Source organism: Rhopilema esculentum, chromosome 11, assembly GCF_057945365.1.
Source record: "Rhopilema esculentum isolate cy_ngs chromosome 11, ASM5794536v1, whole genome shotgun sequence".
In the NCBI taxonomy this organism is placed as follows: Eukaryota; Metazoa; Cnidaria; class Scyphozoa; order Rhizostomeae; family Rhizostomatidae; genus Rhopilema; species Rhopilema esculentum.
Genome location: NC_142825.1, coordinates 9,717,783 through 9,731,802, shown reverse-complemented (window position 1 = coordinate 9,731,802; position 14,020 = coordinate 9,717,783). Strand labels below are relative to the sequence as shown.

General features: G+C 37.6%; 1 protein-coding gene across 2 annotated transcripts; it reads left to right on the top strand.

The window, feature by feature from the left end:
* Positions 1–2,318: 2,318 nt before the first annotated feature.
* Positions 2,319–12,861, top strand: LOC135694049 (uncharacterized). 2 transcript variants are annotated; one of them, XM_065212707.2, is made up of 4 exons: positions 2,319–2,586; positions 7,181–7,236; positions 9,149–10,186; positions 11,134–12,861. In XM_065212707.2, the coding sequence occupies exons 3-4, from the start codon at positions 9,178–9,180 to the stop codon at positions 11,415–11,417; spliced, it is 1,293 nt and encodes a 430-aa protein (XP_065068779.2). In that variant the 5' UTR covers positions 2,319–2,586; positions 7,181–7,236; positions 9,149–9,177; the 3' UTR covers positions 11,418–12,861. The 2 variants fall into 2 exon arrangements, with proteins under 2 accessions (XP_065068779.2, XP_065068777.2); XM_065212705.2 differs by lacking the exon at positions 7,181–7,236 and having other exon boundaries at positions 2,321–2,586.
* The last annotated feature ends 1,159 nt before the right edge of the window (positions 12,862–14,020 follow it).

The following is a 14,020-nucleotide window of genomic DNA, read 5'->3' as shown; positions in this document are numbered from 1 at the left end:
CGGATAAAAAAGTATCCGTTTGTGCCTTGCGTTCACACTGCTCCACCTTGAAAACGGAGACTTTTGAAAACGCACTTTGAAAACGGAGACTTTTGAAAACGCAAAAACGCTGTGTGAACACCGAAAACGGATACTTTTGAAAACGCTAACAACAACAACAACACAGCAAGATTCTCACTCGAAGTTAGCATACTACTTGGAGGAATATTAGTGGCAGTGAGCTGTTTGAAAAGCTTATTAGCAGTGGCAAGTGCTGTAAACCAGTTTGTGGCGTTTTCCTTTTTATCTAGAGCGGAGCAATGTGAACGCTTCATCGTTTTCATACCGTTTTCAAATATATCCGGAGCAGTGTGAACAGGTAAAACGGATCGATATGAAAACGAATAAAAATGAATACGGAGCAATGTGAACATAGCCTGAAATGAAGTATTCGTTAAATGAATTGGCGACAGTTTTGCTGTCAGATGTAAATTTTCCATTTATTAGCAAATTAAGTTTACAGCTGTTACATTATTTAGTTTGTTGATTTTTTCCTTAACTCCAGACCAAAGATTTTCACTGTTTTTTGGAATTTTTCAAATTATGAGGCAAAGTAGCTTTTTTACTCTTTCTTTTAAGATAATTAACACGGTCCCTATAATACTTATATTTTTTATTTAGATTAGGGTTTTTTATTTTAAGGAATTGTTTAAAGTATTTATCTTTAGTTGAGATCAATTTTAAGATTCTTTTAGTGATCCAAGGTTTTGATCTTTGTTTATGTATCATTCTTCTTCTCTTCTTAAATGACAATAGATACATACAGAAAGTGGCTGTTTATACAAAAGACACACGAAAGAAGAGTCTTCCCTCTGAGCGAAGCGAGCAGAAAATTTTCGCAACCACGCTCTTTAGATAAGCATAAAACACATAATATTTCTTGCAGTCATTTTCTTGCAATAATTTAAAACAATTTGCTATTTTTAAAGTGTATATCACCTCAATTGCAAACTTTGCGATCCCTTACTATACTTGATGCGCTGTTTACGAAAATCGAATCGATAATTTGCTATTTCTTTGGTTTTTCTGTTGTATGCACGCAAAAGTGGCATTTTGCCATGTCTTGCGAGCACCAAACCGCGCCAAAAAGGGGACTGGATCATAGTCTTTTTGTGACGTAGAAACCAGAACCAAAGTAAAACGTGCTGAGAATATTCGATGGTATATTTAGAGATGTGGATGGACATAATAAGCAAACAAGGATCGTCAATGAATTTTATGCGATTTATTCATTCATCAATTTGCTTTCTTTGCAATCAGCCTTCAATATTTTCCTCCCTCCGCATTCCTATCAGCTTATTTTTACGTCATACTACTACACATACGTCAGACCTGACCTACCCTGATCTGAGTCATATGAAGTCGAATCTGTCCTCACACAACCAGAGATCATCCCGAATGAATTTACTTTAATTCCTAAAAACGGATTTAGTCGACAACAAAGTCCTAGACGGGCCTTAATAAGCATATTTCTTATTTCTGCTTCCCCGCCGCATCAGCCATTGGTTCATCAGCGTAAGCTTCTAAGCACCCAGCTTCGACGTTTTCAGTCCCCGCATGCTCAAAATCTCAACTTTCATCCACTAATTCGTGATCAGTAAAGAAACTAGGATTTGACGAGATGTTGGATGCTTCGGAATCAGAGTCGGCCATAATTTATTGCGCAAGGTTTCGAAAGACGTTCTGGTTTCTACGTCATGAAAGACTAGAGCCTAGACCTCTATAACATGCGCGGATTGGAGGCAAAATGTAAAGACTTTGGGGGCCTTTTTCGAGGGCTTGCGTTGCTCAAAAAGCTTTTTAAATTTGATGTTTGAACTCAGCGCAGTTGTTTCAGTTGGTTTAATCTCTATCCCAAATTAGGTGACATGCACTTTAAGGTATGCTTTATTGCTTTTAGTACATTTGATCAATTCCAGTCTTAAAAAATGGAATTCATTACTTTATTAAGGCCCCATAGACCTCTTATTCCTGGTAAATTTAGGCAATGCCAGGATTTATCGCACTTTTAATTTCTTCTTTTCCTTTTCCTTTATTCTTTTTATTTTCTTAAAACACTTTTTGAATAAAATTGGAGGTTGCTGAAGCCCCAAAGTCCCTCTCCTCTGGCGCCGCCCATACACTAGGTACGGTTTCGCCGATATCTGATTACCCGATTCCCTGCCTGAACTTGTTGGGGAGACGAGCCAGGGTAAGTCCGTAAGGTGTAGGTAGCCCCCCGTGAAAGGAGTGGGTGCAACAGATAGGCAAAGGAGGGAACTTTGAAAAAATAAACAACGTAGATCCAGCATTGTTCTAGCAGGTTCAATGCGCGTGTGTACCTACTCCTCGTAGCTAATTTGCTCGGACAAACCACTAACGCTTGTGTTCTAAACAATGGAGCCGCGATCTCGTCTCCCCAACAAGAACAGACTTGCTTCCAACAGGCTGAACAGAGATAGAAATTGGAGATCACTCACCCTTTGTTCAACCGATGCGTTGGCCAAACAGGAACTAGTAGACTTTAGTAAGACTAGTAGTTCCGCAAGAGACAGAACATGAGTACAGGTAATTTCGTCGTTTTTCCTTTCCTTTTGTTGATTCAGAAAAAGGCAATATGGCTTATATATATATATATATATATATATGATACACATGACTGTTTGACAACATTAAGACATTTTCGTTTTATTTGTACCGAGGAAATACATACGGAGCTTTACTCCGTATGTATATGCCTCCCGCCGCATTAGGCTGACAATAAATACAGGGAGTGGCCCTTTTCTACTTTTTGCTGTTTTTTATAACGTTGTTGCGAGAGCCCTCTTGACAATACCCGTAACAGGAGCGGATCTAGACTATAGCAACTGTAGCTCGAGCTATATCAGTGTTTGATTTTCAAAATACAAAGTTTCCTTGCAGTCCCTAAAAATGTGTTTATGCCCACAAGTATTTACTATCAACATTTGAAAGCAGCGTTATAGGTTATCAAATGCGATTAACAAACATGCAATGCTGGCAATGTGTCATCACAATGCCTCTCCAGATAAGATATAAAACACTGAGCGCAGAATGGTCTAATATTAAAACTTAGACGAATCAGAAGTTTCGTTCTTTGTTGACAGTAACCAACCAGAATTGAGCTACAGTGGATATTCCGAGCTATAGTCGGTCTGGGGATTTGCTCTGGAAAAGGCATCGAAGACAATGAAACCCGTACTATAATTTTTGGCGCGAGCTATAGTGAAGCTATAGTCAGGTTTGAAAATGGCCTTCCACGGTACTTCACCACTCTCTGTCCCCTGTAAAGCAACAGTGGACTATAGCTCGTTTTCACCTCCTGGGTCCCCTGTAATGTAGTGTCAAAGGCAGGGACCAACTAGGGGAATAGACAGGAACGGCGGAACGACCAAGCGGCAAGAGGGGGGGGGGGGGGGGGGCAGGCTTTAGTAAAAGGGCTTTTGAAAGATAATTCTCAGCTTCTACAAATTCATACGTAACTGCAATATTATTTCGATCTTCTGTAGGTATCTTCAACATTGACTAACTTTCGGCATAAGGAATTATTTTACATATTTTGAGAAGTTCAGAATTTTATATGAATCTCTATGATTATCAAAATTGGCCAGTTTCAAGGGAACTTTATTAAAAACAACGTTTGCCCCTTCTGTCAAAGGGCAACAGGGGCGGTTGTACCCCCACACCCCTTCTCTGGCGTCCCTGGAAATAGAAAAAGGATGTTCGAAGGAATATTTATGAATACGAAGCAACTATAAACACACATGGTTATATCATTTACCCATATAGTGGGCGTGTCCCACAAGCAAGGAGGGCGTGGTACCGATCCCAAAAGATTTGAGCTACAGTCACCAAAAATCCTGGATCCGCCCCTGCGTAAATGTGCACATAAAGGAGATAGCAGGCTGCTCGACGGACTCAGGAGGAAATCTTGTGGCGAAAAAAAGATAAACAACAACAAACACACAAATCAGTGATTTCAGTATTTAAGTACTCAATACCCGTAAACCTTGGAAATTTTGAAGGTCACGTGATTACAGAAATGCCGATATCAGCAAAAGTGAGTATGTAGCTCGCTGATACCTTGCATTTTATGTAGGTTTAACTGTCATTTGACGAATATCGATCGAGTAATGACTACTTTGAATACTGAAATTATACCAGAATGACATCATTAATCACGTGACAACAAAGGACTTTCTAGATGCAAATCATAACTTTAAAGGTAATGTGTCCATATAAAAGGACTGCGCATACCCAACTTGTCAAGCCACCCATCAAAATAACAGTTTGCGATTGGTTAGTATTCTTGCGATGCAAAACTGCTCACATGAAAAGCTAACTTCGCAGCAGGATAAATAAACAGAACGACCGTAATGACTGAGGCGATGACATGGAAAATCACGTTTTTAAAAACCCCCACAGAGTCGCTTGCTATAGCTGGACACATTACCTTTAAGGTTTAGAGCTTAGTCTACCAGGATCTGTCGAGAAAACATAAGTTAAAAATTGATCGCGTTGGCGAAATGATAGATAATCGTTTTAGATGTTATTTCCAAGGTTATGAGGGAGAGGGCAGGGATGCAGGATAACATTTTTGGGTGGACGGGGGAGAGTGATGGCTCTAGACAAATTGGCAAACTTGCATGGTAGTTTTTCCCCCATTATCTTTGATGCCACTACCTGAATATGAATATCATAGTTCAGCAAAAAAGTGAGGGAGCTTTAGCCCCCCAGCCCCCGGCGCCGGCGTACCTTGGTGAAGAAGGGCGGGTCAATGGCTTCTCTACTTTTTTTAAGGTCTTTTATTATGGGTCTTTAACTTTCCCAATTGTCCCTTAGCTTCCTAACTTGCATCGAAGCCCCTGATCTTGACCCGTCAGCCAAATAAAATAGTTTGTTCTACATAAATTTTTTATAAGAACTATTTTATAAGAACACGAGCCTCGAAATTGATCGAGAGTTAAGAACAAATTAAGAAAAAGCTGAGGCTGAGGTACTGTAAAATGTAATTTATATTTATATTCTATTTTATTTTGTTTTAATTTATTTTAGTACCACCTTACATTTCATATTGTTTTTAGTACATTCATACGTAGTTAGATTTATGTATAAGGTTCACGAATCCGTTCTTTTTTTCTCATGTTTAATGGCTTCAGGGTAGACATAGTACTTTGCTCTTCGGGGTATTGTCCTGAAAGTGTTGTTAAGCAATTTCCTGTATGTAAAGTATTTTGCAATATGCACTTGTGACATTTTTATTGAATGTAATTTTTGAACACAGTCTTCAGATCCCTTGAAAAATCTCATCTCAAATGCAAAGATTTTTTGCCACCTAGGATGCTCCAATTACTTTGTCGGTGAATGAGGCCTGAACATCCCGCTAACAAGAGCAAGCAGTTGCACTGCTTACAACCTAAGCCTTTCTATGACCAAGCTATCGTGATTGTTTTAGTAAAACTAACATTCGTAACATTTGATGTAATACATTATTTTAATAAGAACCAGTAAATTGAAATTCAGACTGATTGTTTTTAATCTTTTCAAAATCTTTGGGCTGGGTTGTTCTTCCTTTTATTTCAAAATTATTAGGCCGTAAGCAGTAAAATCACTAACTATAGAGTTCTAAAGTGACGACGTCACAAAAATCTATTTTTAGAATATTTTAGTTTGGATCCCATAACCTGAAAGGGCATCATGAATTACCTCTAAATGCGCAAAATCAGGCAAGTGTGTTACGAATTGGCAGAGATATGGCCACATGTCTATGAGCCAAAATAACAGTGATTCGTTAGCAAACTTCAAGTCTTTCATTAGCCATATCTCAACCGATTTTAGACATATTTGGCCAATTTTGCGTATTTGAAAGTATTTCATGGTGATCTTTTATGCTATGTGGTTTAAATTCAAAAATTCTAAAAATAGGTTTTTGATGACGTCACACTTTAGAACTCTATTGTACTCAAGGGGAGTGTTCAGGCCTCATTTGCCAACAAAGTGAGTGAGCCATTTTTTTTGCCAACAAGTTTTAAAATTCGCCGAAAAAACACCCAAAGCTGGCAGAAAGCTTGCCATTTGAGAGATGGAACTTTCTGACTGGATTTCACAACTTTGTTTGAATTAGATTTTACACACCACATCAGCCTCATTTTGTTTTTAATAAGGCTGATCTCATGCGTTTCATGTATGTTTAACTTCTTCTTTGCTGGCATCAGTTTGAAAATGAAAAGTTTTCCGTCACGTTATTTTCTTTTGTCCGTTTTCAACCTTATATGATCCAAGGTACAATTTTTCATAACAACAAATCACGAGACACCCTACAAAAAGCAATGTTGAAAAATGAAACTCTGTCGCCTACACTCACAATAAATAGTTGTTCTCATCGAAGTGTCTTGAATAAGACTTTATTCACTCAGTGTGAGAAATGGGCCTTTTTAGATGAAAACAGAGTCGATTTCCTGGCAGGAATGGAAGAAAGGCGCCATTTTTTCAATTTTTCAGACCAATTAGTTGAATTTGGATAATTTTCCAAGGCACACCCGACAATAACTCACGGCAGTGACCACACACTAGTGTGCCGCGGTGCAGTGGTTAAAAAACGCTGCTTTGTAGCAACAGGGAACGCCAATTTTATTAGTAGGAAACGCTCATGACCAGCATTCGGTTAGTAGGAAGCTTAAAATCATAGAATCACACCACAAATAATACTTTGACAAAATTTTACCGCCCTTCTCATCCTTAAGATTTTCTCTTCTAACTTAGACGAAATACACGAAAGCTTTGGGGGGAGGGGGCGTGTCTCCCAATGCTCCCATAGCGCTGCCATTGCTTCTAAAACTGAGATGAGAGAATTGTTATAATGCGTTTTAATACATTTTGCATAACAATCAACCTATGATTTAACATATCCTACTGTATCCTTGGATTGCATTACCCTGGGCACCAGACTCATATTATATTTTATGTATAGTGAGTCTGGTACCCAGGGTAGGATTACATATACCCGGGGGGGGGGGGGCTTATTTATTTTTTTTCAGTCCTAGAGGGGGGACTTAAAAGAGAAAGGGGCTTATTAGAGAGGGGGTATCATTGATAATTCAATGTAAAAAATGTTATAAAAATGCTGTTATTCATTTTTTGTTAGGAAAATGTCACCTCCATTGCAGGACATCACATGACGATTGCATCATAATTTGTCACGTGTGTTCATTTTTATTACGTAATTATTATTTTAGGTGCTGGTATTAGCTTGCAGAACCGTGTTTGCCATTACATGGCCATCGTTAGCTGTTTAAGATAGTTTTAGTCGTTTGCCGTGAACTGATGAATTAGAAGAAGTGTAAAACATTAGAGAATTGGAGAACAGTTTTTGCCTTATTTATTGTGTACGTTTCAGAGAACGATCTACAAACTCACGTCTGTAAAACCCCCTTTTTAAGTGGTTTTACGCATCTTCTTAACAAATCTACACCGTCCTCTAAGGCGCACAAGTACTTGAAAGCTAGGGGTCTGGAGCACAGGCTAGTATCAATGAGGTGTATAGAATACGCGTAGAATGCACATTTACATGGGCCAAACTTAATGCACAATATCTTAGCGTCATCACACTCATCAAGAGACCTATTTAATGCACATGTTTTCTTTATTTGATATCAGTGGCTCAAGAGGGGGCCTAATAAAGAGGGGGCTTCTTTTAAATTTTGCTTGATAAGGAGGGGCTTAATAGAGCGGGGGGCTTAAAAGAGAGGGGAGCTTAATAGAGCTTTTACGGTATTTGTGTTTGCTGGCTTGAACTTTCTTCAATTGGACTGTTATTTAATTTTGTGATAAAAAAATTCAGTTCTTGAATTTTTCATCATACTGTATTGCATTTCAATTCTCCCTTAAGAATGTAAAGGCAAGATTGGGACACTGTTCAATTTTAAAAGATGCAAATTTATTTCTAAATAGAAGATGATCCTGAATTGGTTCCCTCTCCACTAGCCCCTTGCCCCGGCTTTTAGAAAATGTCCCTTTTCTAGGATTTAATCTCTTTAAGGTTTTTTGGAAAAGTGTCCCTTTTTCTTAGCCACAGTGTCCGCCCCTTCTAATATGTGCCCCTCCGACGTCCCTTAGTATTATATACAGTACTCTTTCAGAGACAATAACACCTTTTATTTAGAGCGAATCATCTAGAGGCATCGTGGCTTTAGTTTTTAGCTTCACTGCCAATACAAAAATAGGCTTGTCTGTTTGGGTGTGGTTGATTGAGGTTTTGAATTTATTATTTCTTTTTAATTGATGCCCAACAGTATTATTTATCTGAAGAAGCGTTTAAAACATAAAACTATTCTCCATCTTCGACACCCTACGAAAGTAAAAGTCTCTCCGAAAATCGTAATATTATTTGTGATTCCTCCCCGAACAAACTGCACTGATCTCTTCCAAGATAACGATAAGGCGCATGTCCCCTCTGACCCAGTATCAACAATGCCCCTGAAAGCTGAAAATTACGACGATCTGCTTTTGAAAATATTTAAGGAATCAGGCATTCGCTTCACTGCTGGTGACAGGAGTAACATTTTGTATAAATACCAAAATGCCTACTATTACAGCAAAAGGTTATAGCCCAGTGTTACTCCTGGCCTGGTTTTGTCGCTGGCTCATATTAACTTTATCTCAGTATATCATCTCAAATTATTTTCTGCGTTCACTAATTTGTGATAGCTTATCGTGGAAAAGGAGATCATGGTGACGAGAAGTCGGGGGAAGATTTAGTCACTTGTAAAACTTTTCCCCAACCAATTTATAGAATTATTCGCTTTTACTGGATTAATATGTCAAGCATGCAATATAATTGAAATTCACCTATTCGGTTTAACAACAGAAATTTAATTAAACCTAGTCAACAACAAAAGTTTTAAGGGCCAAAAGGGTCTTAAAAAATCAGGGGAAAATGCTACTTGCGAAAAAATAAATTGAGAAAAATTAAATGCGGAAAAAATTTTGTCACTTGCAATATATTTATTCATTTTTCTCCAATTTTTTCCGTGATAAGATAAAGCCCACCCAAATAAGGAAAAGCGGTTACTTGGAGGGCAGACGCTGAAAACTCTCTTTTGTTATCTTTCAGTAAAGCAAATAAATAGAGGCTCATACGGAATGGCAGATGAAGACAATGACAAAATGAACTACGAAGAAGAATATATACCATCAACAGAAATTCCAAGACCCGGTTTGTCAGTCTTGACATGTGCACTATTCATAGTTGGTGAGATGGCAGGAAGTGGAGTTTTAGCCTTGCCGAAAGCATTGGAAAATGGCGGCTGGTCAGCAGTTGTTTTGCTAGTCGTCTGCTGTTTTGTCTCCCTGTATTGTGGCATTATGCTGAGCAGATGCTGGACCATTCTGCGTAACAAGAAGGAAATTTACCAGTCCTACTCACGTGATCCTTACCCATCCATTGGTTATGAGTGTTATGGAAGAGTTGGACGTGGCATTGTGGAAACTTGCCTGCTCATCACACTGTTTGGTGTTTGTGTTGTTTTTCTTTTACTGGCAGCACAGAATGTAGCAAGTTTGGTCGACAGAAAAATTGGTGTCTTTACAACAGAAAAAGAAGAGGCAAGGGCATGGTTGCTTATAATAAGTAGCATCCTGCTTCCTTTTACGTTCCTTGGAACGCCAAAGGACATGTGGCCTTTTGCTCTGATGGCAACGATCAGTACATCGGTTGCTTGTCTCTTGATCATAGTCAAATCGTTATGGGACTGGCCTACAGATGTCAGTCAAGTTACAACTACTGACGTCACTGTAGAGTCATTTTTCACTTCGTTTGGTACCATAGCTTTTTCTTTCGGAGGAGCTACTTTGTTCCCGTCTTTTCAAGCCGATATGAAGGAACCGAAGAAGTTTCCCAAGGCAGCAATGTCCGCCTTTCTGGTTGTCCTTTTGATGTATGCACCAACTTGCATTCTTTCTTTTGTGGTTTATGGTTCATCATTGCAATCCAATGTTCTGCAGACCATCAAAAACCATGGTGATACTGGTGCCATCAAGAATCTTGGAACTGCTGCTGAAGTTTTAATCACAGGCCATCTCTTATTTTCCTTTGTTATCACTCTGAACCCAATCTCTCAACAAGTTGAAGAATACCTCAAATGGCCACACAGTAAGTATTGTGTCATGCGCTTTTCGATATTCAAACCTTCTATTGTGTTACTTGCAAAAAGAGTAATGAACTGAAATTAAAGAAACACGAACCCATCCTTGAATGTTTATCTCCAATTTTATCTAGATAATACTCATATTACATCTGCTTGAAAACACTGCCCTTGTTCAACAAGATGGGATGCAGTTATTCTAAAGTGAAGTGAAGAAATTCCGTCAAAAACAGTTAATCAAAAACTTCACTGCAACAGGCTTTAGAGCAAAGTTTATAAAGATAATGATCGTATTGAGTTTAACTGTTTATCATTTGCAGAATCGTTTGCTGGATGAAAATAAAAAACCAATATGTGCCCATACCAGAGCTAAAATAAGTTTTTTAAAAATGTCGAAGGGTTAAATGTCGAATTTTGTCGAATTTTGGACAAAGATGGGATGTGAGACACTTTTTAGCATGTGAGGTACAAAGGACTTTAGTTGAATTCTATCATGTTTGTGCTATGTACGAGCATGTGTTAAACCGTTCAAATTTGTTGTTGTTTCTTAAATGGCTAATAAAGGCTCACAATTCAGGGTACACGAACAAATAAAAGCAACAATTTTGCAGCAACGAAGAAAGTTCTAGAATCCTCTGCATATCCACCCCATAATCGAAGAAAAGCTGAAAATAAAAACAAGCATGTTAACTTATCTGTTTTTGCAATTCTCTCAACAAAGCTGAAATTTAAACATGATTCAAGACAGTTTTTAGATTGTCACAGTATGCCAGAATGGAAGTATTTTGCTTAACTTTAATTTTTATTGTCCTTAAGTGATGAACGTCTTGAGACAATTTTCGAAATTGATTGTTTTTTATGAAAAAGCAATGCAAATATTTGTTTTAACGGAAATTGTTTTGAAAATTCCCAATAAAGAATTTGATGCAAACCCTTCTTTTTTCTTTCTTTCCAGAATTTGGATTCAAAAGGTGTTTGATTCGATCATTGCTCCTCCTATTGGTTCTTGGTGTCGCAGAGGCTATACCAAAATTTGGTGTTATATTGTCCCTGATTGGTGGTTCAACTGTCACAATGATGGCTTTTATACTACCTTGCGTATTCTACTTAAAACTGAACCAGCGCACACCATTTTACATCAAAGTACTTCACGTAGAGATTATCGCGGTAGCGCTGGTTAGCGGTGGTGCTGCAACATATTCTGCCATTATTAGTATCAAAAACACTTTCGTGAATTGAAACCTATAAACCTATGAGACAAGCGTAGTTACTAGAAACATAGAAATCGTTACGATCCTTAAAATTACATCACAATGAATAGCAAATGGTATCTGGCTATCAACACAAAATATACTTAGCCCACACACCAAACATTTTTTTATTTTCAACTGTCGTTCACGGGATTTTAGGGCGAGGTTGTTAGCTTTATTTTTTGTGCAGCGAGCAAATTCAAAGTGATACTGTTGGCTAGTATAGTTTTTTACAAGAATGGTACCTTTGGCGAGACCAATCTCTACCAAAAACTTTCCATTTACTTGTTTATTATCAACAAAAAAGGGTTGCCAGGATGAATTTCTGGCATTTATAAGAGCCAAATATAATTAAAGCAACGATATTGTCAAATATGTTACCCTTGGCTGGACCAAAATTGCAAAAACGTATACCTTTGCCTGCGGCACATCCTCAGGTACTTTTACTATAGACGAACCCTCTCTCCCCCCGTCCTGTCGTTGTTGTCATTGTCGCAGACTTATAAGGTCGTACCACCGGCTATTTCGGACTTAGGCTCTTCCCTCAACAAATCAGTGTAATATGGTCTCTGTTCATAACTTTTAAACTAAGCCCAAATGATAGTTATCTTTAAGCAAATTTTAAAATGTTGATTGGTAGTATCACACTTGTTTTTGAAATGTTTAACTGATTTAACATGCATATTTAGTAGTAGTTCAGGATGTTATTTTATACTAAGAGGTCAAAAGACATAGTTCTAAAAACATTCTATGACGTCAAACTTCAACTCTATTGCTAAGAAGCTTAAGTACTCAAATTTGCTGACGTCAGAGGGTAGGAAGAGGTCCACCTTTGGGTCTTACGGTGATTTTTTGTATGTTTATAATAATTGCTATCAATAAATTTTTGACACTAAATTTTATGAAACTAGAAACACTTATCAAATAACATCTCTTAAAATGATTTTTATGCGTTAATCGGTCAAACTAAAATTGAGCAAAATTACCTTGTAAATTAATAGCCCTCTCAACCAGTCCCTAGCAATTTTTTAATGCCCCCGACCTCCCCCCCCCCCAAGTCTGTGTCTATGGTTATTGTCTTGATTTCATCAAATCTTTTAAAAGAGACCTTGCCTAGGTAAGATCCTCAAATACAGTTATGTTTGCGTAAATTGAGCTTTTTTCTTAATTCTGGTTAAATTTGATTCATTTATATAGAGAACCTAAAAGCATCTTTTAGTTTTATTTCGTATCATGATCTTATTGTTTGTATTGACTTTAGTAAACTGTTTAGAAGACAAAATATTTGTTGTATCCAGATATTTCTGCGAAAAAAACTAAGACCGCAATGATGATTACACTTGCCTCCTTGAAAGTATGAATTGTCAGTACAATAGCCATCTTCCCGTGGCACATTCAACTAAAAATCTTTGAATTAATTCAGTAAAACTAAACTTTTTTATTGCATTCAAATTCCTTTACAGTTATGTCAATGTGTTGGCACACTTCTTTTGTTGCTATCAGTACCCTGCGCAAAACCAGGGCGACTTTCATTTTCTGTGCTGTTGCTCGATAAAGAAAAGGCACAATCAAACCATTATTCTGGACCCAATGACGGGTGCTGTGCTGTGCTGTGATTAACCATACACAGCCCCCCTTCAAATAGATGCCTCTAAAAACTTTTGAGATTGATAGAATTCTAGCGTCTTCTGAGTACTTGGCATTTTTCAAAAGAGGTCTATATCCTAACTTATTGCGCATATCAAATTGTGTTTCACTAATCCTGTTATTTAAGTAAAGAATAGCTCTTTCTACTCGCGCTTAAGACCGTATTGAAGAACAGAATCTCGAAAATTTTAGGTTGGGAGATGAAGAGGACAAATAAGAAGAAGATTAAGAAGAGAAAGGAGAAGCAGTAGAAAAATTAGTTGAAGAAGAAGAAGGAAGAGGAAAAAAGCGAGAAGAAGGAAAAAGATGGGGCAAGAAGAGCAAGAAACAAAAGAAGAAGGATGAGAAGGTGCAGATGAAGGACAACAGAAATAGAGAAGTAAGAAGATGGAAGGGAAGAAAAAGGGGAAAGAGAAAAGAAAAAAGAAGAAGAATTAGAAGAAGAAAAAGGAAATAGACGATGACGAAAAGGAAGAAGAATGAAGCTGTGGTAAACAACTTACTCCACGTAAGCCTGCTTGCATCCACAATCTCAGTGGAATATCTTTGATCCTGTGTTTTACGCAGATATTTTTTATACTATTTTATATATGTAAATGATATTTTGTATCACAACTTCAGTGACTCTCTCCTTGAACCTGGCCTCGGGGGGTTTATAACTGGGGATGTGCCTTGCCAACAGGGCCTCATTTTGGCTGAAAATTCTGGGACAGGATTGTACATTCCGTCCCTTTTTTCCTGCAAAGGTATTGAAGATACTTTTTCGAGGACAGGTCAGATTTATCATGAAATTTAAATTGTTGTCCACTTCATCGAGTTATTCTAAGAAATTTTAAGCAAATTTCTTATTTTGGCCTATTTTAAGAAATTTTCAATACTGCACATTTTTAAGAAATTTTCAATTCTGCACATTTATAATCATATTTTTTATAGGAAATTTTGTTG

Bases quoted from the DNA above. Each gene is read 5' to 3' on its own strand.
- LOC135694049 (XM_065212705.2), top strand. The intron at 10,187-11,133 runs GTAAGTATTGTG...CTTTCTTTCCAG, and splicing joins ATACCTCAAATGGCCACACA to AATTTGGATTCAAAAGGTGT.